At 50.4% G+C, this 25,267-nt stretch overlaps 1 protein-coding gene and 1 long non-coding RNA gene across 3 annotated transcripts; one reads left to right on the top strand and one right to left on the bottom strand.

Annotated features, from left to right (window-relative positions):
• The first annotated feature begins 1,420 nt into the window (after nt 1-1,420).
• On the top strand, nt 1,421-18,016 carry PLA2G4F (phospholipase A2 group IVF). The gene is made up of 21 exons (XM_029951985.1): nt 1,421-1,850; nt 2,825-2,897; nt 3,512-3,648; nt 3,729-3,857; nt 4,306-4,346; nt 4,609-4,651; nt 5,130-5,196; nt 7,469-7,638; nt 7,771-7,884; nt 8,092-8,129; nt 8,355-8,490; nt 10,168-10,304; nt 10,555-10,777; nt 11,868-11,982; nt 12,208-12,345; nt 12,435-12,548; nt 13,974-14,168; nt 14,414-14,580; nt 15,369-15,555; nt 15,847-16,131; nt 16,500-18,016. Exons 1-20 carry the CDS (start codon nt 1,605-1,607, stop codon nt 16,065-16,067), a joined length of 2,691 nt encoding a protein of 896 aa, XP_029807845.1. The 5' UTR covers nt 1,421-1,604; the 3' UTR covers nt 16,068-16,131; nt 16,500-18,016.
• Nucleotides 15,231-17,744, bottom strand: LOC115302001. Of its 2 annotated transcripts, XR_003913384.1 has the most exons (3): nt 17,586-17,744; nt 15,546-15,723; nt 15,231-15,435 (listed from the first exon to the last, which is right to left on the bottom strand). It is a non-coding gene; the product is annotated as an uncharacterized LOC115302001 (long non-coding RNA). The 2 variants fall into 2 exon arrangements; XR_003913383.1 differs by having other exon boundaries at nt 15,231-15,723.
• Nucleotides 18,017-25,267: the final 7,251 nt, after the last annotated feature.

Genomic DNA, 25,267 nt, shown 5'->3' with positions numbered 1-25,267 from the left:
GGTTTGACAGCACAGGTATAGAACATTTCTGACATCACCAAGTTGTGTTGGACACACTGGAACTCCAGCCAATCCCAGTTGTCTCCCCCTGCCCTTCACATATTAGGGCCTCGTGCCTCTTCCCGCAGCTTCTGGTGACCGGGAGAGTCACGAAATGTATGGAATTGGTGGGATGGAAGGACCGAAGGATGTTTGAGACGTGGAAAAGGGTTGGTCCATTTTGGCCAGCTCCAAAAAGACAGTTTGGTCCTTCTGTGTCCGCTTCTTTAGCCATCCTGAGTGTTCTCTGAGAATGAAAAGTATCTGGAACTAAGAAGCATGGCTTTATTGAGGCACAGGATATGTGACTTCCAGGAGAGCGTGTTGGACAGCCCAGAAAACAGTCAGGAGACGGGATGCCAGGCTGCTGTGTCTGCCCCAGCCAGCTCTGTGCCCTGACTCAGACCCCTCTGCTGTGGATCCACGGGTCCTCTGCATGCTGTGTGTAGATCCACCAACGGGGCAACACTCAGGTATTTCTGAGACATCAGCGTGGGTCTTGGCTGCATGCCCCAAATTAAGCAGAAATAGGCCCTCCCGTTGGAGCCGGGCCAGTGGCAGTCATCCTCTTTTTTTTTTTTTTTTTTTCTGTGACTTTCTGGTTTCAGCTTGCCTACAGTGTTCATTTTGGAATTGAATCACCTCTTTTTTGGTTGTTGTTTTTTCAGTCTCCACCTCAGGCCCTGGGGAGGAGAGTGAAGATGACTAAGTCTTGGTTGAAGAATATAAATTATCTCCCGTTGTCTCACTGGCCCAGAGATCTTTTCTTCTGGAAACTGCCTGGATGGAAAAACACCATCTAGAGTGTCATGGTCCACAGAAAAGGGGCTATCACATACCATCTGTAGCCCCCTCTAAAGCCTTATTTCTGGTAGCTTAAGGATAGTCAGACCTTTCCAGCTGTCCCTATTGATACCACCTGACTATATCCCTACCCGTATACCAGGACCATCCAGGTATGTCTCCCCATCCAGGAAGAGGGCCTGGGCAAAAGCTGCTGTGAATTTCCTCAGGATATGGATGGGTCCTCCTCACCTTTGGTGTCAGGGCCTAGTGCAGGTTTAGTACACAGCAGACTGTCAGTGTTGGGAGAATAGATAAGGCAGGCTACAAGAGATTAAAAACACATTTGAGTCCAGATAAAACTGAACCAGAGATGTCCATGTTCCTGCTTAAGAGCCATGGGGAAGGTGGGACTTGAAAGGTAGTGGTTTTAGTACTTTTTTCTACCTGGAGGAGAGGAGGCTCTGTGGCAGCACTTCCTGCTTCCTTTCCCTGGGCCTGCTGTATCAGCATTGTCTAGAAGACTTGTTGGAAATATGAACACTTGAGTTCTCCCCACACCCACTCAATCAAATGATCTGGGGGTGAGGCTCAGGTATCTATTTTCCTTGAGCAGTCCAATAGTAACCAGAGGCTGGGTTTGGGAACCAGACTCCAGGTTCCTCATCTTGGAGAGGGACTGAAGTGCCTCCTTGCCTGAGGGAATTGGGCCCCAGTCACTTCCTGGAGCACATCAAACTCCACCTCCAGCCCCAGCAGGCCACTCAACCCTGAGGCCTCCCATGAGCAGCCAGCTCCACCCTCCCCACCTTGGTGGTACCGTCAGACCTGAGCTAGCAGTGAGTGTAGTCAGAGCAGAGCAGAGTGGCTCTGGAAAGCAGGCAGGGCTTTCTGCTAAGAACTGGGGCTGCCTGGCCATGCTCTGGGCGCTCTTTCCAAGGAGGCTGGCAGGCAAGGGGCTGCCCCTCCTCGGGGCAGTGCTGCTGCGGAAGAGAGAGAAGAGGGGACCTCAGTGGAGGCAATGGCGGGTAAAGTACCTGATCTTCCTTGGGGAATGTGGACTGCAGAAGTCCTGGGAGCTCAGTCCCCTACGAAGACAAGCCAGCCTGGGATTGGGTTTTGATCTGGGCTGGGACCAGTTTGCTCTAGCCAACCTGGCAGACCTAAAGAGGTTGGCTTGGCTTTTGGGAATAATTTCACCCCCCACCCTCCCCAATTAGGAATGGAGGGTGAGGACATGTGATACTTGCAGCTGTTGGCTTTGCCCGGAATGCCCTAGCCTGGCTTTCAGGGGAAAGGAGGAAGGTGTTTGCTGGGATTTCGAGGAGATAGCCTCACTCCCAGGAGGCTGCAGCCTTCTGTTATCTCTGTGGCCCAAGCTGTCCCTTAGCCACTAGTCGGACCAGTACAAGCTGGGTAACACCCAGTTTCCCTTCACCTGCTGCCTCTTAGGAGGTGTGGCCTTCATCAGCAAGCTAATGGGTGGGGTGGACCATGGCTTTCTCGTCTAATATTTAATCTCCTAAGTATATCACTCCAGCTCTCTCTTAGGCTCCCAAGCTATAGCAGCAGCACGAGAAGGAAGCTGCCAGTTTGTGGTGCAGCATAACCATAATTAGTAACAATGGCCACCTGTGTGAAGCACTTATCCCAGCCACTTTATACAACTTCTCATTTAAAACTCACCACAACCTTGTGAGATTGTAAACCGCCTTTTATTGATGGGGAAAATGAAACCAGGGGAAATCCAGTAGTGCCTGGTAGAACTTAGACTTGAACCCAGCCAGATTCCAAGGTCCAGGCTCATCACCGACATGCTGAACTCGCAATGTCCAGGCCCTGCCAACACCTCTCAGCTTCTAGGCACAGCAACATCAGTGACCGTGGGCCAAGATCCTGCTCTGTGATTGGAAGAGGGAAGACGAAGCTGGGCACTACCGCAGGGAGGAGATCAGGCCCCCTACCCAGCTTCCTGGAACTGAGTTCTGGAGTTCTGTTTCAGCGGGAAACCCACCCATACTATGACCTCCAGGTGAAGGTGCTGAGGGCCAGAAATATCCAGGGCACAGATCTGTGTGAGTGTCCTCCAATTCTACCCTTTCTCCTCTTCCTTTCCCTAGGGCATCTCCAGAGCTCAGCAGGGGCTTGCCTGACATGGGTGGGTGGGTGGGTGTGTGTATCTGGAGTGGGGCAGAGGGGCTTGTGCTGACCATGGAAGGAATCCACCTAGTGAGGGAGCCCTGGGGCCGGCAAACAGGAGGGGCTGGAGGGGAGACTTCTGCAGACCTTGGACTCCTCCCTGACACTAGCAAGTGGAGCAGTGCCAGCCTGAGTGAGCATGTGAGGCCCACTGTTGCCAGAAATCAACGTCTGCTCTCCAGCAGCTTTCCACACCAGTGCTCACAGTGGAAGGGGAGTTCTATGCCTGAATCAGGCTCTTTTAGGGAATTACTCAACTATCTGTGCGGCCACATGATCTGTTCAAACTGGCCACTACAGGATTCAGTTGAATGGAAGGTATGACTGGTCCAGATGGAGTTAAGGACATTGACCCTCCCTGCATTGCCCTGTCACATACAGGCAAACCTCCTATCCTCCTTGGCTCCTTCCCCTCCTGCCCCAGCCTTCTCCAGGCAACATTTTCAGCAACAAGAGCTAGAGACAGAGCACCCCCCCATCCCACCTGCAGTGTCCAAAGCTGACTGCTACGTGGAACTGTGCCTGCCCACTGCATCCCCTAGCCCTGCTCAGACAAGGATGGTGGCTAACTGCAGTGACCCTGAGTGGAACGAGACCTTCCACTACCAGATCCATGATGCAGTGAAGGTGAGGGCCAGCAGAGGGAGAGGGCTGCCTGTCCTCCTGCTCTGCCTCAGGCTCTCACCTCTCACCTGCCCTGTTCCTAGAACGTCCTGGAGCTCACCCTCTGTGATAAGGACATCCTGGGCAGTGACCAGCTCTCCCTGCTACTCTTTGACCTGAGGAGCCTCAAGCCTGGCCAACTCTACAGACACGTCTTCCCACTCAACCACCAGGTGAGCCAACCCACCTTATGCCAGCAATGAAATAAACTTAAGGAGAGGAAGTTGGGCACAGGGCACTGAGGTGAGGGCTCCTGGTCACCACAAGCCAGGCCCCCAAGACAGACCTTTCTCTATCCTACACCACTGGCCCTACAAAGGTTACCCTCAAATACTTCTTCCCTGAGGGGAGCCAATATGTGAGCACCTTGAGGGCAGAGCACTTTGTCTTCTTAGTCGCTGCTGCTTAGTCAACATGGAGGGTCTAGAACAGGGCCTGGCACACAGTTTTGAAGGCATGAAGCTCCTCATGAAGATGCTACTACCCTTCCTGTGCCCCTCAGAAGCCACAACAATAGTCACCTCTTCTAGTCCCTGAGCTGAGCAGGGCAGGGGGCAGGGACCATCTCTGATGCTTTCGGAGCTCTTTGAAAATAGGTGCTCCCTTCCTTCTTTCATGTAGGATTCACAGGAGCTGCAGGTGGAATTTGTTCTGGAGAACAGGTGAGTCCAGGTGGTGCCTATGCCCTCCCATTTACACCAAGACTCCAGGACCCTCCAGCTGTCAATCACCAGGTCCTCTGTTGGCCCAGCCCAAGAGGGAGTGTTCTAGCCTAGTCATCCATTTGAGTGTTGGTGACAAACCCACTCCTACTCCCAAACCTGGCCATGATCCCCAGGCTCTTCTAGCTGCTTCAGTCACATATTATAAGAACAGCCATCTCGGGAGGAGCCACATGTCCCATGAGCCCTTCATCCTTTGCAGCCAGATTCCTGCATCTGAAATCATCACCAACGGGGTCCTGGTGGTGAGTAGGGAAGGCAAGCTTGGGGCTGCCCAGGGATGGGGGGCAATGCAGACTCCACAACTGAGCCCATCATTCCTACTTGGCTGTGAAGGACACTCAAATGTTCCTGAGAAGGGAAATGTGCTAGGGAGGCATCCCCAGGGGCCAGGGGCAAGAAGCTATCTCACACCTGAGTGGGCAGCTCAGAAGCCCACCACCCTACCTTGTACACAGCACGTGGCTTACTTGGGCTCCTGGCTGCTGGGACTGCCGAAGGCACCACTATCAGATCTCCTCTCCTCCTTTCCCTTTCCCACCAGGGCCACTTCCTCTGAGTTCTGGGAAGGAGGCTGCTACAGAAGACTCCTACCCACAAGGCACAGGCCCTGGGAAGGTTGTTACCTGGGCTCTGCCCCAGAGATCCCTCCTTCTACCCTGGGCTGGTTCCTGTGCAGGGCCCTGTGAATGGTTGGCTCCCACAGGCCTCTGTTTTCCTCAGGCTCAGCCCTGTCTGAGAATCCAGGGGACCCTCAGGGAAGACGAGACAGCCCCACATGGAGAGTATGGTGAGTCGTCCATGGCCTTGAGTCTTGCCTTCTCTCCTAGGGGTTGGGCTGCTGATTTCAAAAAGGTGGGTCTGAGGCAGAAAGTTCTTGATGTTTCACCACTCAAAGCTGACCAAGGGTGGAATGGATTTGCCTCTGGAAGTAGTGAATTTCCTGTCTCTGGAAGTGTTCAAGCATAAAAGCTGTATCAGTCCAACTATTGCTCTAGAAAAAGCAACCCTAAATGTCAGTGGCAGACAACAGGAAGCATTTATTGAGCTCACAATCGTGATCTAGGCTGGGCTTGGCAGGAGTGACCTGGCTTTGTGCCATATGGCCCTCATCCACCTTCTGTGACTAGCGGACTGGTCATGTTCTTTTGTTGTTATTTTTTTTAATATTTATTTTTAAGAGAAAGACAGAGAGTGAGCAGGGGAGGGGCAGAGAGAAAGGGAGACACAGAATCTGAAGCAGGCTCCAGGCTCTAAGCTGTCAGCACAAAGCCCGCTGTGGGGCTCGAACCCACGAACCAGGAGATCATGACCTGAGCCAAAGTCAGATGCTTAACCGACTGAGCCACCCAGGTGCCCTGGGCTGGTCATGTTCTTAAGGCATCAGCAGAGATACAAGAGCAAGCCCAAACGAACAGGTGGTTTTCAAGGCTTTGGTCTCATCATATCACTAACATTTTGGCCTCTCAGTGGGAGGAAGTGAAGTCACATGACAACATGTGGAAATTCCAGAGGTGAAGAACTGAGGCCACTGGTGTAGTGTGCCACAGAGGGTAGCCACTCAGATGCAGACGCAGAAGAGGCACAGAGGTTATGTGACACCTACGGTCTCCTCTGACACTTGAGGGTCTGAGCCCACAGGATGAGTCCTGTCCAGAAAATGTCCAGCACTTACTATGAGTCGGGCACTGTGCTCAGCATTTCACATGTCTTTTATCTTTTTTTTTTTTTTAACATTTATTTTTGAGAACAGAGCATGAGTGGAGGAGGGGCAGAGAGGGAGACACAGAATTGGAAGCAGGCTCCAGGCTCTGAGCTGTCAGCAAAAAGCCAGATATGGGGCTTGAACCCACAAGCTGAGATCATGACCTGAGCTGAAGTCAGAGGCTTAACCAACTGAGCCACTCAGGCACCCCATCTTTTATCTGTTAATCCTCATAATGACCCTGGAAAATACAACTATTATCCTCTTAATTTACAAAGCTCCAGCTCAAACAAGAAACTTGCTTCAGGCCACACAACCTAAGAGTAATAGAGCCAGGAGCCAAACCCAGGTCTGTGACACTTCGGGGTCCATTGTTTCTGACTCTAAACAGCACTGATCAATCTCCATCCATAAAGCATGATGTGAAAGGAGTATTGGCCTCCTTATTTTCTCTAAGTCCCTCACAGCTGGAGTCATGTCATGTCTCCAGGTCTCATTTAGTGCCAAGGAGGCTGTGTTGGGAGAAGGGTTCTATGTGGGCCTCTGTTCCTGAGGCATCTGCCATCCCAGACTCTCTGGGTGTCTGTTGCTCCCAAGTCATGTTTGGAGTCTGGAGCTCTTTCGTGAGGCTGCCTGGGGTCCCCTCTGTCTGAATGTCATGCATGTTTCTCTCTGGGGTTTTACCTCCTCCCGTGAAAGCTGCCAGGAATAGGGTGAGCCCACAGCCTCTCTCTTTGCTTCCCTCTGGCCTGGGCTGGCTCCTTTCTGCTTCGCTGAGCCTCTACCCATGAACTTACTTCTTCCTCTCGCCTCCACTGCACACCCTCTGTGTTCTCACAAGGTCTTAACACTTTGGAAACAAAGGGCAGAACAACTTCTTGCCTATTTGTTTTTTTCCCTGGCCACGAACCTTCCCCAGGGTGATGAGCATAGAGCTTGAAAGGAGGCAAAAGATGGGGAAACTACCAGTTGAAGTTTGGTAATTAATGTAATAATGTATGACAATTATAACATTATTATAGAATTATATTTTATATAATTAATATCATGATCTCAAAATCATCAGCCCCATAAACTCTGGGCAAGGAGTCCTCTCCCTCCATGCCCTTCCCCCTTCCCTAGGCATTGTGTGATTCCTACCCTCCTCAGGTTCCCAGTTCTGACCAGGGCACATTATAGGACCCTGAGTGTCCTTCATGATGCCTTTGCTGTGGGTCACAGAACCACAGGGTGAGCAGGGTGACAAGTTGGCATCTGCAAAGAAGAAAGAAAGTGGAGTTGCTACCCAGGGTGCTACCGTCGTGAGCCATGCACACACCCCCGTTCTCACCCCCTCACCTGGGCCCTCTGCTCCCAGGCTCTAGGCGGATTCAGCTCACAGTGCTCGGGGCCTACGAGAAGCCACAGTCCTTGCCCCTGCAAACTCCCACGGAGGGAGGCCTCCCAGCTACCTTCACCTTTCACGTGAACCCCGTGATCAGCTCCAGGCTGGATGTGGAGCTGAGGGAGAAGCTCACGGTCCTGCAAGTGAGTGAGCCCCTAGCCTGGGAAAGGATGGATGATATAATCAGTCCAGCCTAGAGGGGCATCCCGGCACCACCACGGAGGCACATTTTCCTTCACCGTGGGCGGGTTCCTTGGGTGTTTTCTTCTCTACAGAGTGGTCCAAGTGCCGAGCTGGAGGCCCAAACCAGCAAGCTGGGAGAGGGGGGCATCCTGCTCTCCTCTCTGGCCCTAGGCCAAGAGGAACAGCACATTGTGGCCCTAGGGGAGGTAAGGCTCTGTCTGGGTGCCTGAGGGATCCCTGCTTGCTCTGGGACCACCAAAAGAGGGCTGGGGGAGGGGCCTCAGAGAGGGTCAAGATCAGGCCAGCCTCAGCTACAATGCCCACATACAGGCCAGAACTAGCAGAACAACAGGGGCTGCGGGTGAGAGAATCCCACTCAGAGCACTCTGGGATGGGGTTTTTGTCTCTTTCAGGGTCAGGAGGTGGTTCTGAATATGAAGGCAGAAATGAGGTGAGGAAGGCTGACTTCAGGAGGCTCTTAGGCTAGGCTGGATATGTAGGGGCTCTTTGCCCATTCAGCTCAGCCCAGTGATGGAAGGCATCTCTGGTTCCAATGATGTCTTTCTGAGGGGTTCCATTGAGTGTGGGTCTGCTCCTGTCAAAAAATGGGCTGGGCCCAAGTCTCTCCTCCAATGAACAGTTACCCATTACCTCCCCCCCACCCCATCTCTGCCAGCTCTGGAGACCTTGACCTGCGTCTTGGTTTTGGCCTGTGTGATGGGGAACGGGAGTTTCTGGACAAGAGGAAGCAGATCGTGTCCAAGGCCCTGCAGCAGGTGCTAGGATTGAGCCAGCCTCCTGACAGTGACCAGGTATGAAATGGAGGAGGCCCCAGGGTCACCAAGGCCAAACCAGCCTCTTTCCTTGAGAGTACTGTGTGGCCAAGTGGTTATAGGAAGCCTTGAGAAAGGGTGGGAAACAGAGGTGGAAGGGGCAGGCCTGTTTGCCCAAGCTGATAGGCAAAATCAGGAGAGTTGGGACCTTGTATGTAATGAGGGATGAACAGCCCTGGCCAAGGGAGGTATAAGTGAAGTCTCCTCAGGCTGCCACAACACCACCACAGACTGGGTGGCTTAAACAGCAAACACTTATTTTCTCACCTGGAGGCTAGAAGTTCAAGATTAAGGCGCCATCAGGATTGGTTTATGGTGAGGCTTCTCTTGCTGACTTGCAGACAACCACATTCTTGCTGTGTCCTCACATGGCCTTTTCCTCTGTGCATGTATAGGGGATAAGGCGGGGGAGACTCTTCCCTTTCTTGCAAGGACACTGATACTATTAGATAAAGACCCTACTGTTATGACCTTACATAACCTATATAACCACGTTATAGGCCTTTTCTACAAATATAGTCACACTGGAGCTTCAGCATATGGATTTGCAGGGGCAGGGCACAGTTCAGACCATAACAGTAGACAAAAGGATTTGGAAGTGGAGGGTCCATGGCAGCCATGGCTGGGAAGCAGGAGGAAAGGCCACACCAAGACAGAGCTATGGTAAATCAGAAACAAGTCAGTGGCTTCCTCCCACTACAAGTGAACTCAGGAGTCCGAGCCTCTTCTGGGTGCTCACAAGATGAGCAAGGCCGGACTGTTCATTTGGTAATGACTGCTCTGTGCCCTATCTCCTCTCTGGAGGTGGAGGGTAAAGAGGGCACAGATCTTGCTCTCAGGGAGCTCTGTCTCCTCCAGTGCTCCAAAGGGAACATGTCCTTGTGGGCACTGGCAGGGAGTATTTCCTTTAAAGCACAAGAAAGGAGGACAAGGAAAGGAACCAAAAGTCTGGGGGCAGAATGAGCTAAAGCTTCATGGAAAAGCTGAGCAGCCAGAAAGCTTCTAGTCTGACCCCACCAGGCACCTCTGATGTCTGGGGCAGGTCTGGGGCAGGCCCAGGCTCTTTGGTGGTCTTCATCACTTTAGCATAGTGGTTCTCAACTGGGGATCATTTCACACACACACACACACACACACACACACACACACACACACCCAGAGGACATTTGTCTATGTCTAGAGACATGCCCCTTGTTACCACCAGGGGCACGGGAGAGGATGCTACTGGCGTCTACTGGGTAAAGGCCCAGAATGCTGCTAAGCATCCTTCAGCATACAGAACAGCTCCTCACAAAAACGAGTGACCCAGTCCAAAATCATCAGTAGTGTCAGGACTGAGAAACCCTGCTTTAATCGTTTTGGGTGAAATCCAGGATAACTTCAGTTACATACAATCCTGGGACAATCATTAAGAGCCATCTATAGAGTCATACTACTTCAGTCTGATAGCCCATCACTTACTACCTGTATGACTGTGGGCACGTTGTCCAGCCTTCCTGTGCCTTGGTTTCCTAATCTGTAAAATGGGGATTCCACTGGGTTGCTGTGAGGATTCAATGAGATAACACATAACGCTCTTAGACAAATGTCTGACATTATAAGCAGTAATTCATGAGCAATAGTGGTGGTCAATGTTATGATTGTTTTTGTGCCCAGGTGCCTGTGGTGGCCGTGCTGGGTTCAGGAGGTGGAACCCGGGCCATGTCTTCCCTGTATGGCAGCCTGGCAGGGCTGCAGGAACTTGGCCTCCTGGACACTGTGACCTACTTGAGTGGGGTCTCTGGGTCTACCTGGTAAGTGAGGTGGGGTAGGGTGCAGAGTAAAGGAGAGCCCCAAAGGGGAAGGAATGTGGCTGGTGATGTGGTGGAGTCCCTGAGGGCATGCTGGGATCCTGCCTCCAAGGGGTTAGAAGGGGAACTGAGTGCCCAGGCCTCCTTGAGTGGGTTGGGCAGGGTGGTGGGTTTAAGGGATGGAGAGGCAGCATCACTCAAGACACTTGCTGTGCTTCCCTGCCCTCCTGCCCCTAATTGCCTCTATGCCCAGGTGTATCTCCACACTCTACAAGGACCCAGCCTGGTCCCAGGTGGCCTTGCAGGGCCCCATTGAGCGTGCCCAGGCTCGGGTCTGCAGCAGTAAGATGGGGGCAATGTCCACGGAGCGCCTACAATACTATGCCCAGGAACTGGGCAGCCTGGAAAACATTGGCCACAGGGTTTCCCTCATCAACCTCTGGGGTCTCCTCATTGAGTATTTCCTCTACCAGGAGGTAAGAGAAGAACAGATAATAAATAAACACAGCTCCTTTCCACCCCTGCCCCACACCAGCACTTACTTCTGCCTTAAGAGCTAAGCTAAGATCTTAGATTTGCAAAGAGATCCCTTAGGTCTGAGCTGTCTGAGGACAAGAGGTGGATCCCTGGGTGGGCTGACACTGCTTCATCTTTCCTGGCTCCCCACCTTGGGAATGGAGAGGCGAGTCTATAGTTGTCAGGTCTGTCTGCATATTAGAACACTGAAACAGCTTTTCTTTTCTTTTTAAAAATTTTTTTAATGTTTATTTTTGAGAGGGGGGAGGGGCAGAGAGAAAGGGAGACATAGAATCGAAAGAATGCTCCAGGCTCCGAGCTGTCAGCACAGAGCCCCATGTGGGGCTGGAACCCATGAACCGCGAGATCATGACCTGAGCAGAACAGACTGAGCCACCCAGGCGCCCCACCTACACAGCTTTTCAAAAACACCTCTGCCTGGACCCACTCCCAGAGATACTGATTTGGACTGGTCTGGGGTCGAGCCCTTGCACATGTGTGTTTTGGGAGCATTCCACCTGCAGCGCTCTAGCCCGGCTGCTGTGCTGCTCCTAGAACTGCAGGGCAGGCATGAGCTGAGAGGCGAGAAGATTCAGAGCCCAGAGGGTTCTCAGCCCTGGGAGCCTGGCCCATTGGTGTGTGGCTCTCAGTTGTGGATGTCTATCACAAGTGGTTTCTTATGTCTAAGAATCCATATTTTCAAATGATTTACTTTTTAAAGAAAGTAAACTGGGTTTTCAATTGTTCCTTTAAAAATGTCATTGACTCAAAAAAAATGTCACTGACTTCCCTTGGGTTCAGTATGGTTTCTTGACCAGGAAACAAATGGGGAGTGTTCCCAGTGCCCCTGGAATTGCACAAAACCCATGGTGGCCTTACCTTTGCTGCAGCCTAAAGTCTCATCCTTAGAGAGCTGTCTCTAGAGCATTGGCCTTGGCAGCCACAGTCTCTTGTGGGCACAGCATACCCTGCAGGGTATCAGGCCTCAGTCTGTGCGGATGGGGTAAGGGGAGGTCCTTGAAGCCAAGTGCATCCTTTCCTTCCTGCCAGAAAAACCCTGCCAAGCTGTCTGACCAGCAGGAGGCCATCAGCCAGGGGCAGAACCCTTACCCTATCTACGCCAGCATCAACGTCCACACCAATATCAGCGGGGAAGACTTTGCAGGTGCCTGAGTGTGGGGACCTGGGAAGCAGGTGGAGGTCATTGTTGGTAGGGAGATGGGAGAGGCCAGTGCTCTTAGTGTACAGATGGGAGCCGTGGGGCACAGAGGGCTTGCTGCCTCCTGCTCTTGGCAAGTGAGATTCCCCCTCAGGCCCTCAGGAGTGAGGGGAAACCCTGGGGTCCTGGTAGAAGACCCCTGGTGATATTCCCTTCACTCTGGACCCCCAGAGTGGTGTGAGTTCACCCCCCATGAGATCGGCCTCCCCAAGTATGGGGCTTATGTTCCCACTGAGCTCTTTGGCTCTGAGTTCTTCATGGGACGTCTGCTGCAGCCCCGGCCTGAGCCCCGGATCTGCTACCTGCAGGGTGAGTCTGGGCTGGAGGGCTGGGGCCAGGGCAGGGGCTGGGCCAGGCTCTGAGGCAGGTTGGAGGAGATGTCTTGCCTTTCTCCTTAGGTGTGTGGGGCAGCGCCTTTGCAGCCAGCCTGGATGAGATCTTCCTGAAGACAGCTGGCTCAGGCCTCAGCTTCCTAGACTGTTACAGAGGGAGTGTAAACATCACAGGTGCAGGTAGACACCCTGACCTCCTCTTCCCAGCTCCAGGGCCCTGGCCAAGGCATGAAGGATGAGGGAGGGGATGGTGCAGGACTCAGCTGTCCCACTGGGTTCAGAGAAGTCCTTAGGAAATGACTTGTAGCTTAGGGTCTGTGGATGCCCAGAGGTCTGCAGAGGCAGTGTGGCAGGGGGACCAGGGGAAGGCCCACATCAGAAAACCAGTGGGGGCTGTGAGCGCTCTATAGTAAGGCTACACCTTTGAATTCCCTGCTTGGGTTCCAATTATGTCAATGCAGCCCAGGAACACTAGGCCTCTGGTGGATCTGTCTACATACCTCAGGGCTCCTGTTTGGGCTGCTCCTTAAGTGACCTATATAAGCTCCCTGCTGCACAGAACACGTTTTCCACCTTTCTTCCCTGGATAACCTCTGCCCATCCCTTAAGATTCTGCTCAGACATCATTTTGTCAGGGGGCTTCTCTGTTCCACCCCATCCCTCCAGCACCAAAGTTTCATAGGACTATGTGCCCACCCCATCATTGTCCTTACCTTGGGGCATTGTTATGATTCTGATCTCTTTATGTGACTCTCCCCATAAGGAAGCTATAAGCCCTGGAGGGGCTTGTGTCTGGCACAGTGCCCAGCATGCAGTAACTGCTCAGTAGATGTTTAATGGATGAAATTCTAATTGGAAATTGTATGTACAACTTTGTTTTCTTTAAAAAAATTTTGTTTTAGATTATAGCAACTTCTTAAAATTTTATTTATTGGGGCACCTGGGTGGCTCAGTCAGTTAAGCATCTGGCTTTGGCTCAGGTCAGATCTCATGTTTGTGGGTTTGAGCCCCGCATCAGGCTCTGTGCTGACAGCTAGCTCAGAGCCTGGAGCCTGTTTCCGGTTCTGTGTCTCCTTCTCTCTCTGCCCCTCCCCCTCTCATGTTCTGTCTCTCTCTGTATAAAAAATAAATAAAACATTAAAAAATAAAATAAAATTTTATTTATTTATTTATTTTGAGAGAGACAGAGAGGCAGGGAGGGACACAGACTGGGAGAAAGAAAATCCCCAGGCTCAGCTCAGTGCAGAGACCCATGCTGGGCTCGATCTCACAACCACAAGATCATGACCTGAGCAGAAATTAAATGTCGGACATTTAACCAACTGAGCCCCCCAGGTGCCCCCTATACAACTTTATTTTGAAAGGGGGATATAAATTATCACTTGATAAATACAATGTCATAGGCAACTTTCAAAATATAGGGAAACTGAAAGAAAAGATCATTTAAAAGAGGTTCTGGGAAGCAGTTGTCCAAGGCTTGGGGAGGGAGGTGAGGGAGGGGTGAATGTGGGGGGAGACAGAAGGGGTCCCCTGGGCGATAAGGGCCACTGGGGAACGTGTGACAGCACCACTTCTGACTGTATTCACCCCGGCACACCCGTCCAGATGACTGCCGGAAGCTCCAGCTGCACGATCCCGCGAGTCTGCGGACCAGGCTCTTCACCCCCCAGGGGCCCTTCTCTCAGGCCGTGCTGGATATCTTCACCTCCCGCTTCACCTCCGCGGAGAACTTTAACTTCACCAGGGGCCTCTGCCTGCACAAAGACTATGTGGCTGGCCGGGAGTTTGTAGCCTGGAAAGGTGGGTGCTGCTCTTGGTGGGGGGAGTGTCCCCCTGGCTGCCTTTGCCTCTGGCTCACTGGAGCCAGCACTGCTTTTGTTCCCGGAAGTTGGGCTGTGAGCTTCTGCTGCCCAGGGGCTGATGGGGAAGGACTGGGATGTTTGCCATGAGGCAGGGCCAGGGGCTGGGGTGGGAGACTGTTGCCAACAGAAGGGGAGGAGAGATCTCTACAGAGAGAGAAGAGCAAGCCTTTGTCCCTATTGCAGATATGCACCCTGACGCCTTCCCCAACCAGCTCACTCCCATGCGGGACTGCCTGTACCTGGTGGATGGGGGCTTTGCCATCAACTCTCCGTTCCCACTCAGCCTGCTGCCCCAGAGAGCGGTGGACCTCATTCTGTCCTTTGACTACTCCCTGGAGGCCCCTTTCGAGGTAAGGTGTGTGGAGGGGAGGAACTGAAGTTCTCTGCTGGGGCAGCCCGGCTGGGCTTTGAGGATTGCCCTTCATGAGAGCCTGGGCTCTAACCCAAGGGTGGGCACCTTGTGAAGACTTTCAGTGGCACTGGTCTCCCTGGCTGAAGGAGGGGGATTGCTGAGGCTATGGGATGGAGGGGGAGTGGGGAAAAGAGGCCAAAGAAGGTCCTCAGAAGTCTCCCATGCTGGTGAAGAGAAGACTCCTGTTCTGACCTCTGCCTTTCCTAATAGCGTTTTTTGCTCCAGTCTGGACTGGGATCTGGGTCTGCTGTCCCTTAGTTACCATCAGGTTCCCTTGGGGAGTCTCCAGCTCCCTCAAATCTTGTGGGGTAATGGATGGTTCCACCATCCGGATGAGCATTCTGGTCGGGCTGCTGGGTCAGCCCTTCTCTCTTTAGCTTCCTCCTCCTTGTCCTTCTGGGTCCAAGGAGAGCCTGGGATTAGATGATGAATAAAGCCTCTTCCCACATGACCTTCTGTAACCATTTGGTCTCCACCTGGTAACAGTGAAATCAGCCCCTAAGAGGGAGCAGGAAGGGGCCACAGAAGGGAAGCAGAGGAATGACACTGGGAACACTGATGATAGTCCCTTATTGGCACAACCCCTACTAGAGTTATTCCCATTTTTATTATGTAAATAAAGACATTGACTGGAGATTTAGCTCACTTGCAGTCACTCAGCTAGTGGGCAGGCTGTGTGAGAGCAGGCGGCTGGAGGCAGGGTCTAAAGCTGGCCTCCCTGCCCAGGTCTTACAGATGACAGAGAAGTACTGCCTGGACCGAGGCATCCCCTTCCCAAGTATCGAAGTGCTCCCTGAGGATTTGGAGGAACCCCGTGAGTGTTACCTGTTCACCAAGGCCAAGGACCCGCGCTCTCCCATCGTGTTGCACTTCCCCCTCGTCAACCGTACCTTCCGCACACACCTGGCCCCAGGTGAGGGGAGGCCCTGGGCCCGGGTCTGGCTCACACAGTCCAGGGGTGGTGGCGGCTGCCATTCTTAGAGTGGATTTCCTGGACGGCATGCCTCCTGGAGGGTCCGAGCTGGCCTCTGCCACCATCTGCTTCCAGGCCTCAGCATCCATACTGGCCCAGTTCCTCCTGCTGGAGGGAGCTGAAATGTGGGCCCAGCCAGGTGTCGTAGGGCAAAAGGTGGGGGCTTCTGGGCTGGCCACTCCTAGCCACAGAGTACTCCAGGCTGGTGTCTTTGCCACTTCCCACCCCTAGGTGTGGAGAGACAAACAGCTGAGGAGAAGGCCTACGGGGACTTTGTGGTCAATGGCGCAGACACTCCATATGGCATGATGAACTTCACCTATGAGCCTGAGGAGTTTGAGCGGCTGGTGGCTCTGAGTCGATACAATGTTCTGAACAATGTGGAGACCCTGAGGCATGCCCTCCGGCTGGCTCTGGAGCGACAGCAGGCTGGGGACAGGGCTGGAGGCTGAGCCTGGGTCAGAGTCGGAAGGCTGTGAGAGACAGGAGCGACTGTGGTCTCCAGACCGGGGCTTGGTAAGGAGGAAGGTGGTAGACTCTGTGGGGTTTCTGCTTCCCATGTTACAGGGACCTGCTTTAGGCCCTCCAGGCCCCAGAAAGCTCCTGCAGAATAGCAGCTTGGCTTTGGGGCTGGGCCTTTCTCATGTGTGTTTCCGGGAGACAAAGGGGGAACGTGTCTCTCCCCAGAGCTCTTGGGGAGGGGGCAGAAGTGAACAGTGCTCATTTTACCTTGGAACAGACAACAATCTAGCCCCAGGGCCTGCCCCAAACCCGAAGGACCTTAAGGGGCCCAGGTCTTCAGACCCTCACCAGACTGGGAGCTGTGAAAGCAGGTTAAACTGAGACCAAAAGCAGAGATTCATCCCTCTAATCCATACTTCCAGCAAATGACCGGCCTCCTGGATCCAGTGCTCAGTGCTATCAAGAATAAAGTGAGACCTCCTGGGTTGCCAGTCTGGATCAGTAACTCCATCCTCCTGCCTGCCGACTCCCCTTCACCTCTGGCTTTCCTTGCCCCCTCACCTTACTGCTCACCATCCTTCTCTGCCCAGCCTCCTGAAGGCTGAGGGATGGTATCCTGGCTGGTAGGTGTGCTCATGTTTCCCTGCTAATTACTAATGCTTTACTCTTTAGACTTGGGTCACACTCTCTTGTCAGGTGTACAACTGCCCCCTCCTACAAATAGTCTCGCCAAATAGAAGCTCAATGGGTATGTCTAGAGCATGCGTTTGTGGATCAGAGAGCAGAGTGAGTGTGTGCCTGCATGGCTGTGCATGTCGCTCGTGAGGGCAGGGCTGGCAAGCACCTGTCTGTGGGTCAGGGATCGGCAGTGGTAGAGAGGCCTGCTTGGGAACTTGGAGGCATGGGTTTCTGCTTCTTTCACAGACGCATGATATGATCTGGGCAAACTGCCCTTCTCTCTCCCTGTTTTTCATTTCTGCTGACCCACCTGGGATCTTCTTAATAGCTAAAGTCTCTTCAACATGAGCAGGTTCCAGGTCTTTGGAAAGGGGGGTCCACCCTGACTAGACATGATCTGGGCATCCTGTGACCATCCGCCTCTGCAGCCTCGTTCTTCCCATCTCCACCCCGCCCAGTGCTGAGCTGCCTGGGAGCCTTCAGTGGCCCTGGTGCCATACTCACTTGGACCTTGGACACTTGCTCCTCCCACCCTCTCTTCCAGGAGTGCTTCCTTGGGCCACAGCCTTCCCCCTACACCCTCTCCAGGACCAAAGTCACAATTCCTTTTTCGGTCAGGGACACCTATGCAAGGAAGCCTCACGCATCTCAACTCTGGGAAGAAAGCCCTTGTTCTGGCTCCTAGCTGGGAGAAAGGTGGTCCCAGCCTGGCCTGGTCTGGGACCCCCAGGCCTCCAGCTGGACATGAGCAGGGAGGGCTGAAGGAGCTGGACCTCAGAAGGGCCAGTGCTTTTGGCTGGCATGGGTAGGGGACAGTTTTGTTCTCTTACCTTCCAACCATTGCTGCCCATCATCATAGATCACCACCACTGTCTCTTGGCTCAGCAATGAGAGGTTTCCTCTTGGGTAGCCTCAGGCTGGCCCCTGAGCTCCTGCTATGGCCACTTATCATCACCACCCCTGTGCTGGCATCATTAGTACTTATTAAGACCTCCATAGAGTTCATTACTTAGAACTTTGTAGATTTCTTAGAACTTGGAACTCAGAGAGTTCTGAGTTCTTAGATCCTCATGGAGCTCAAAACTTAGAATCTTCAGTTTGTCTTCAATGCCTCATATAGCCACGGGCTGTCTCTGGCTCCTGAAAAGTAAAGCCCTTGAGGGTAGACATTTTTTTGTCTGTATTGTTTGCTGCTATATCTCCAGTGTTAAAAGCAGTGGCTGGCAGATAGTAGATGTACAATAAATATTTGACAAATAAGTGAATGGGATCTTACATTCTAAAGAGATGGATCATTACCTACTGACCATGAAAAGATGTGCAACACTGTACTTTAGTGGCTCTTAACCCATTTTGTCCTTTTTGGAAAGTGGATGGAAGCCATGGACTCTCTCCCAAGAAAAATGCACATACACATGCACAGTTGCAGGTGCTCTGCTTCACTGTGTGATCACCACGTCAGGGTTGTGGTGGCTGGTGTCTGCTGTCCCAGGCCAGCAAATTTTATGAAGGAAGCAGGCATGTGGGCTTATGCAGAGTTGGTAGGCAACTTGATTCACACAGAAGGGTAGGAAATGCAGCCTTGGCTCAGATCGGGTTGGGAAGACATAATGAGACAAGGAAGGGAGGGCAAGGATGGGGAGGCTGGTCCGGTTCTCTAGCCAGGAAATTGGTCAGCAGACGCAGGGGTAACCTCAACCAGGGAATGAGGAACCATCACCAGGATTGAATCTGAGAGCCAACCAGACTGAGGAGGTAAGGGTCAAGGATGACCAGGCCAGTTTGGCTACTGCTCCTAGGTGAGGAGGAATCTGAGTTGATTTCTACTGCATTTCTATCCCATGTCCAACCCTGGCCCAAGATGGTCAGAAACATGTTTCAAGGTCCTGAGGGTGACCAGGTAGGAAGGATTTGGCCATAAGAAGATAGTCACAAGCTCGATTCATCCTGAGGCTGGGCAAAAACACAGAAGCAGGAACATCATTTCTCAACTTGTCAGACTCTCTCATCACACAAAAGAAGAAAAGGGTGGCCACCAAGGCTGTCATGTATGGCTGCACAGATTTTCTGCTACACAACGCCAGGGGGTGCCATTCATAGGAAGTGATGATATGAATTTGCCCCGTGGGGTTGTGCCACAGGGCAGCCCTGGGCCCATAGTCTTAGCTGAAGGAATGTGAGAAAAGAGGCTGTTTAAAATATTAGAAAAGAGGCTGTTTCAAATATTAGGCCCCCTTGCTTTTTTAGATATATCTCCAGACATTTACAAGAGTCTCCTGCAGAGAAAGGAAAGAGGTTGGGGTGGGGTGGAAGGGTAGGGAAAGGAAGAAGGAAGAAAGAAGGAAAGGAGAGATAAAGAGAAGAAAGAAGAGAATTTTCTTTTTTTCAAAAAAGTTTATTTATTTTGAGAGAGCAAGAGAGTTTGTACATGAGTAGCGGGAGGGCAGAGAGAGAATCTCAAGCAAGTTCTATACTGTCAGCATGGAGCCAGTGAGAGGCTCAAAACCATGTACCATGAGATCATGACCTGAGCCGAAATCAAGAGTTGAATGCTTGACTGACTGACCCATCCAGGTGCCCGGAGAAGCACTGTCTTCGATCACTGGCTGGCACAGCACTGGGAGGGGGGCCTCAGGTTTTGGCAGGTGGTTGGTCGGCCTGGATGCACCCCCACCTTCTCCGGAACTCAGGCCCTGCAGCTTATTGCCTCCTTGCTACTTCATTCTTTGGCTGAGAGTTTAAATGGAAACTCCCTCATTTCAGATGGAGTCATTTTTGGAGAGGGGGAAAGGAGGACTGCCTGCATGACTCTGCATGCGTCCATCTACCCCTCAGCACTCCCTCTGTGGTGGGTGAAAACCTACAGGAACGTGGAACAGGGTGGGGAGTCCAGGACTTTCCTCTATCCAGAAGTCAGGGGTCTACTCGTGCTGTCCTGCAGGGTGGTGAAACTGACCACCGGAGTTCAGGGGTGGGGATTAAGTTTTTTCCATTTGGACAACTGAGGCATAAGAAATATTAACAATTAGGAGCCCACACATATTAAAAACCTTTTACTTTAGTCAGAGTTTGGTTTTGAAAAAATATATATAATAGAAGGCCATTTAATTAGGCTTTTCATTTTATCTATCTATCTATCTATCTACCTATCTATCTATCTATCTATAGAGTGTGAATGTGCATGCATGAGCTGGGGAGGGGCAGAGGGAGAGGGAGAGAGACTCTCAAGCAGGTCCCATGCTCAGCACAGAACGTGACATAGGGCTGGGATCAAGACCTGAGCTGAAATAAATCAATAGTCAGATACTCAACCAACAGCCACTCAGATGCCCCTAGATGGTTAAAAGTCTAATTGTCACCACTAGGTGGCGAGCTTTGGAAAAGTAAGTGATAAAAGGAGGCAAGGTTGGGGAAAAAAGATCGAGGCAGGAAAATATGAGTAAGTCAGAGGGGCAATCTGGTGGGGAGGGGTTGAGTAGGCTGCAGAAAGGAGGTGGGCAATTGCTCTTGAGACAGTCTCTGGCTGACTAGCTGGTGTTTGCGAGTCTTCAGTGGCTCTTTATCCTTTGACCTCAGAGTGGTGGTCACAAAATGTCACATAGTGGAATCACACTTGGGGAGTTTAAACAGTACAGTTGTCTCAGCTGGACCTGCTCTGGTCTACAGCAGGCCACATTCTCTGTTCTACCCACCCCCACTCTGGACTCAGGCTGAAGGCTCCACAGTAGGGCCCAGGTACCCCTGTATCTCCGGTTTAGGCAGATATTATTACCTAAGGCTCCTATTTTTTGCTTCCTGATTCAATTCTCTTTCCTCCACTATCTCCTTCCACTACTATGAAAGTTCTGCTTTCTATTGCTAGCATACTGATGGTTTCCCTTGTAAATTTTATTGAAGTATAATTTATAAATAATATAGTGCACCCATTCTAAGTGTACAATAAATGTACCAGATTAAGGGTACATAAAGTTCAATGAATTTTAACAAATTTGCAGATACACGTAACCATCACCAGAATCAAGATATGGGATGTTTCCAGGAGCACCTGCATGGCTCTGTGAGTTAAGCATCCAACTCTTGATTTTGGCTCAGGTTTGTGAGTTGGAGCCCCACATCAGACTCCCATGTTGACAGCGCAGAGCCTGCTTGAGATTCTTTCTCTCTCCTCTCTCGACTCCTCCCCAGCAGTCTCTCTCTCCTCCCCCCTCTCAAAAATAAATAAATAAATAAACTTTGAATAAAAGATATGGAACATTTGCATCACCCCAAAATGTTCTCTTGAGTTGCATCCCAACCAGTCTCCCACCCTTGCTCCCTGTGTCTACTGATCTACTTCTTGTCATTATAGACCAGCTCCATCCTTTCCAGAGTTTTGTATAAATGGAAGTACTCGTTTGTGTCTGGCATCTTCCACTCAATATAGTGCTTTTGATATTTACTCACACTGTTGTGTCTATCAGTGGCTCATTTCTTTTTATTGCTAAGGATTTTGTGGACATACCAAAGTTTATCTATTCCCTGGGTTATTTCCAGTTTGGGGCTCTCGTTAAGCTTTTAATATTTAACCTTTTATTTTTATTTTATTTTAAATATTTGTAAGTGTTTGTTTATTTTTGAGAGAGACACAGCATGAGCTGGGGAGCTGGGGAAGGGCAGAGAGTGGGGGAAACACTGAATTTGAAGCAGGCTCCAGGCTCCAAGCTGTCAGCACAGAGCCCAACACTGGGCTCTAACTCACAAACCAAGGTATCATGACCTAAGCCAAAATCAGATACTTAATCAACTGAGTCACCCATGGTGCCCGTTGCCATTCTTCTCCTCGCATCAAACTTTTATTTTTAAAGAGCACTTTTTAAAAATAGTTTATTGTCAAATTGGTTTCCATAAAACACCCAGTGCTCTTCCCCACAAGTGCTCTCCTCCAGTACTACCACCACCCTCCCCGCCCCTTCAGCCCATGGTTCATTTTCATTATTCAGTAATCTCTCATGATTTGTGTCCCTCTCTCTCCCCAACTTTCTTTCCCCTTTCCCCTCCCGATGGTCCTGTTAGGTTTCTCCTGCTAGACCTATGAGTGCAAACATATGGTATCTGTCCTTCTCCACCTGACTTATTTCACTTAGCATGACACCCTCGAGGTCCATCCACTTTCCTACAAATGGCCATATTTCATTCCTTCTCATTGCCATGTAGTACTCCATTGTATATATATACTACATCTTCTTGATCCATTCCTCTGGTGATGGACATTTAAGCTCTTCCCATGATTTGGCTCTTGTAGAAAGTGCCACTTTGAACAGCAGGGTACATGTGCTCCTATGCAGCAGCACTTCTGTATTCCTTGGGTAAATCCCTAGCAGTGCTATTCCTGGGTCACAGGGGAGTTATACTGATAGTTTTTTGAGGAACCTCCACACTGTTTTCCAGGGCGGCTGCACCAGTTTACATTGCCACCAACAGTGTAGGAGGGTGCCCGTCTCTCCACATCCTCGCCAGCATGTATAGTCTCCTGATTTGTTCACTTTAGCCACTCTGACTGGCATGAGGTGGTATCTCAGTGTGGTTTTGATTTGTGTTTCCCTGATGATGAGTGATGCTGAGCATCATTTCATGTGCCTGTTGGCCATCTGGATGTCCTCTTTGGAGAAGTGTCTGTTCATGTCTTCTGCCCATTTCTTGACTGCACCACCTCCTCCTCACAGATAGGCGTGGTTTGGTGAAGGTAGGTCTCAGGGGCTGCTCTCAGAGGCCCTGCGTTGGTGGTTGCAGAGAGAAGAATGGCGGTGCCCCCAAGCTCTGCTCGAACTAAGCATTGCAAGCCACTCTTATGAGTCTGTTCTCCATGTGCTGTGGGTGAGCCAAGCTGTATTTTTCAGGCCCACCTCACTTCAAAATCCTAGTCCATGCACTTTAATGCTACCACAGATGGCGTGTACTCACTTTGGCAGCTGGCTTCTTAGCTGGGATCTCGTAGGGGTAGGGAGCTGTTTCTCTTGATGACAGCTGGGATTTGTGCCACCAAGGTGTGCTCCTGTGGGCTGCCGCCTGCCTCCCAGCCGGGATCCCAGGGGTAGGGGGCTGTTTATTTCCGGTGCCATTCTGCATCGGTGCCCATGCCATGGAGCCCAAGGAAGAATTTGCCAGCTATACAGGACAGGTTTCTCTCCCCGAGCTTAGTGGTTTTATATGGAGTGAGAGTTTTTCTCTCTGTCCCGGGTTAAGTTCTTTATTTCTCCTCTAGAGACAGTACTATGAGTGTGTTCAGTTTCTCTTTCTCTTCCCTTTTTCTCTCAGGGGCTCCGCACGCTTTCCCTGTGTTGGGCTAGGGCTCCCACCTCCCCTGACCCTCTCGGGCTGGCTCGTTTTCCAATCTCCCCAGTTTGCACTCACTCACTCAGGCATCTTTGAGGTTGTCTTCTTTCTGGAGTCTGTATTTTCTCCTTCCACCCTTGCAGATAAGAGTAATGTCCTTCTCAGTTCGATAGATGGGGTGGACAAAGTTTATAGAGCTCCCTTCTTCTCCCTTCTAAAAAGAGCACTTTTTAAAAGCCAGTCAGTGTCCATATTTTTCTCCCCAAATAAGACAAGAACTTGAACATGTTAACACGTTTCTAAGTTTCTGCCCTACATATCGCTCCCCACCCACCCAAACTTTGTACAACTGTCTTGGAGCTCTCACTTGAATTTCATTTCCAATATATTAAAAACTTCAAAATAGAAATGTTTATTTCCACTTTACAATCTGTTTTATTTTTTATTTGCCCATTATAGCTTCTTAAAACTCCTTCCTTCCTTTTGGGTTTGTTTTTATTTTTGTTGGATTTCAAAACTGAATAGATATTTAATGAAGGGTCTATGGGAGGTAAACTTTCTGCATTCTTATATGTCTGGAATTATCTTTGCTTGCCCTGAGTAATGAATAATAGTCTGGTTGAATATAAAACTCTTTTTTTTTTTTTTAGTTTATTTATTTTGAGAGAGAGTGAAAGAACATGCATGAGGGGGGAGGAGCAGAGAGAAAGGGAGAGAGAGAATTCCAAAGAGGCTCAGTGCTGTCAGCACAGACCCTGGTGTGGGGCTTGATCCCATGAACTGTGAGATCATGAACTGAGCCAAAATCAAGAGTTGGATGCTTAACTGACTGACCACCCAGGTGTCCCTGAATATAAAACTTTTGACTTAAACTTACATTTATTCAGATTTTAATGCCTTCTTGACTTGTTATCACTGATGTGCAATCTGATGTTGGTTGAATTCTCATCCCATTGTAGGTAATTTGTCTTGAAATCTTAGGGCTTCCTCTTTGTCTTTGACTTTCAAATGTCTTTTCATTTGTGCTGATTTGTTGGGGGCATTTTCTGTGCATGCTTTCTGGTTCATGAATACAATATTTCTCTGTATCCAGTTTGCTCCTTATCCATCTGTTGGGAATCACTTTTGGTTATTACATTTTTCAATTTAAATTCTCCAGTAGAATCTTCAACAGTACCTGTTTTCACTGCATTGATGTGAATGGTGCTAACATGTGAATTTTTAAACATTTTCCTGATCTGTGAAATATCTCCTTGGGGTAAGTTCTCTGTTGCTCCTCCCTCATAGATTTTACCTTCTTTCTATATTTGGTAATTCTTGGTTGTAATCTCATTTCGAAGGGTTCTATAAGGGCTCTAGGTTGTCATGGCTCCCGGTTGTCATTGGCCATGCAGTTGGCAATGGTGGCCTCTAGGTGGCAGTGCAGAGCTGGGGGAGCAGGTGGAAGCGGTGCAGGGGCCCCAGCTGTGAGAGGCTTGAAGCAATGCTTCATCCCTGTCTGAGGGTACAGCCAAGGCAAGGATGGCGCCAGCATACCGCTAAGGCTCTGACTTGCCTTCTTATTTACGGTTGCCCCAGAGTTTCTGATCCTTACACAGCTCTCTATCTTGTTTTGAATCATGGATGCTGAATTTATTAATCTGTTTGTATCTTTTCCATTGTTATTTTGGTGGGCTTGATGCTGGTTGTAGGTAAAATATTACAAAGGAGAATTTCCAATTTTTAGGGGTGCCTGGGTGGTTCAGTCAATTAAACATCTTACTTCAGCTCAAGTCATGATCTCACAGCTCATGGTTTCAAGCCCCACATCAGGCTCTGTGCTGACAGCTCAGAGCCTGCAGCATGCTTCAGATTTGGTGTCAACCACTCTCTCTCCTCTCTCTCTCTCTCTCAAAACTAAACATAAAAATTTTTAGAAAATAAAGTTTAGTGATTTTTTAATTACCCAGCACATTTTATGAATTTTTCTTTTAAAGAAATAATTTAGGTAAAATTAACTATTGTACATCCTAAATAATGAAGAAATTTTAGGCATTATTATTATGTAACATTTTATTCCATTAACAATATCTGAGGGTTTTTTTTTTTTACCACCAGTGTATTTTTCAGTCCCCAAATGCACCATCAATCTAACCTAATGTCCTCTCTTCTGTGGGACCAATTAGATCTGACATATTCAAGGGTAAGGGGCCTCTTGGTC

This window comes from Suricata suricatta, chromosome 9, assembly GCF_006229205.1.
Source record: "Suricata suricatta isolate VVHF042 chromosome 9, meerkat_22Aug2017_6uvM2_HiC, whole genome shotgun sequence".
Classification (NCBI taxonomy): domain Eukaryota; kingdom Metazoa; phylum Chordata; class Mammalia; order Carnivora; family Herpestidae; genus Suricata; species Suricata suricatta.
Note: the sequence above shows the minus strand (reverse complement) of the source record. Positions and strands in the feature narration are given on the sequence as shown.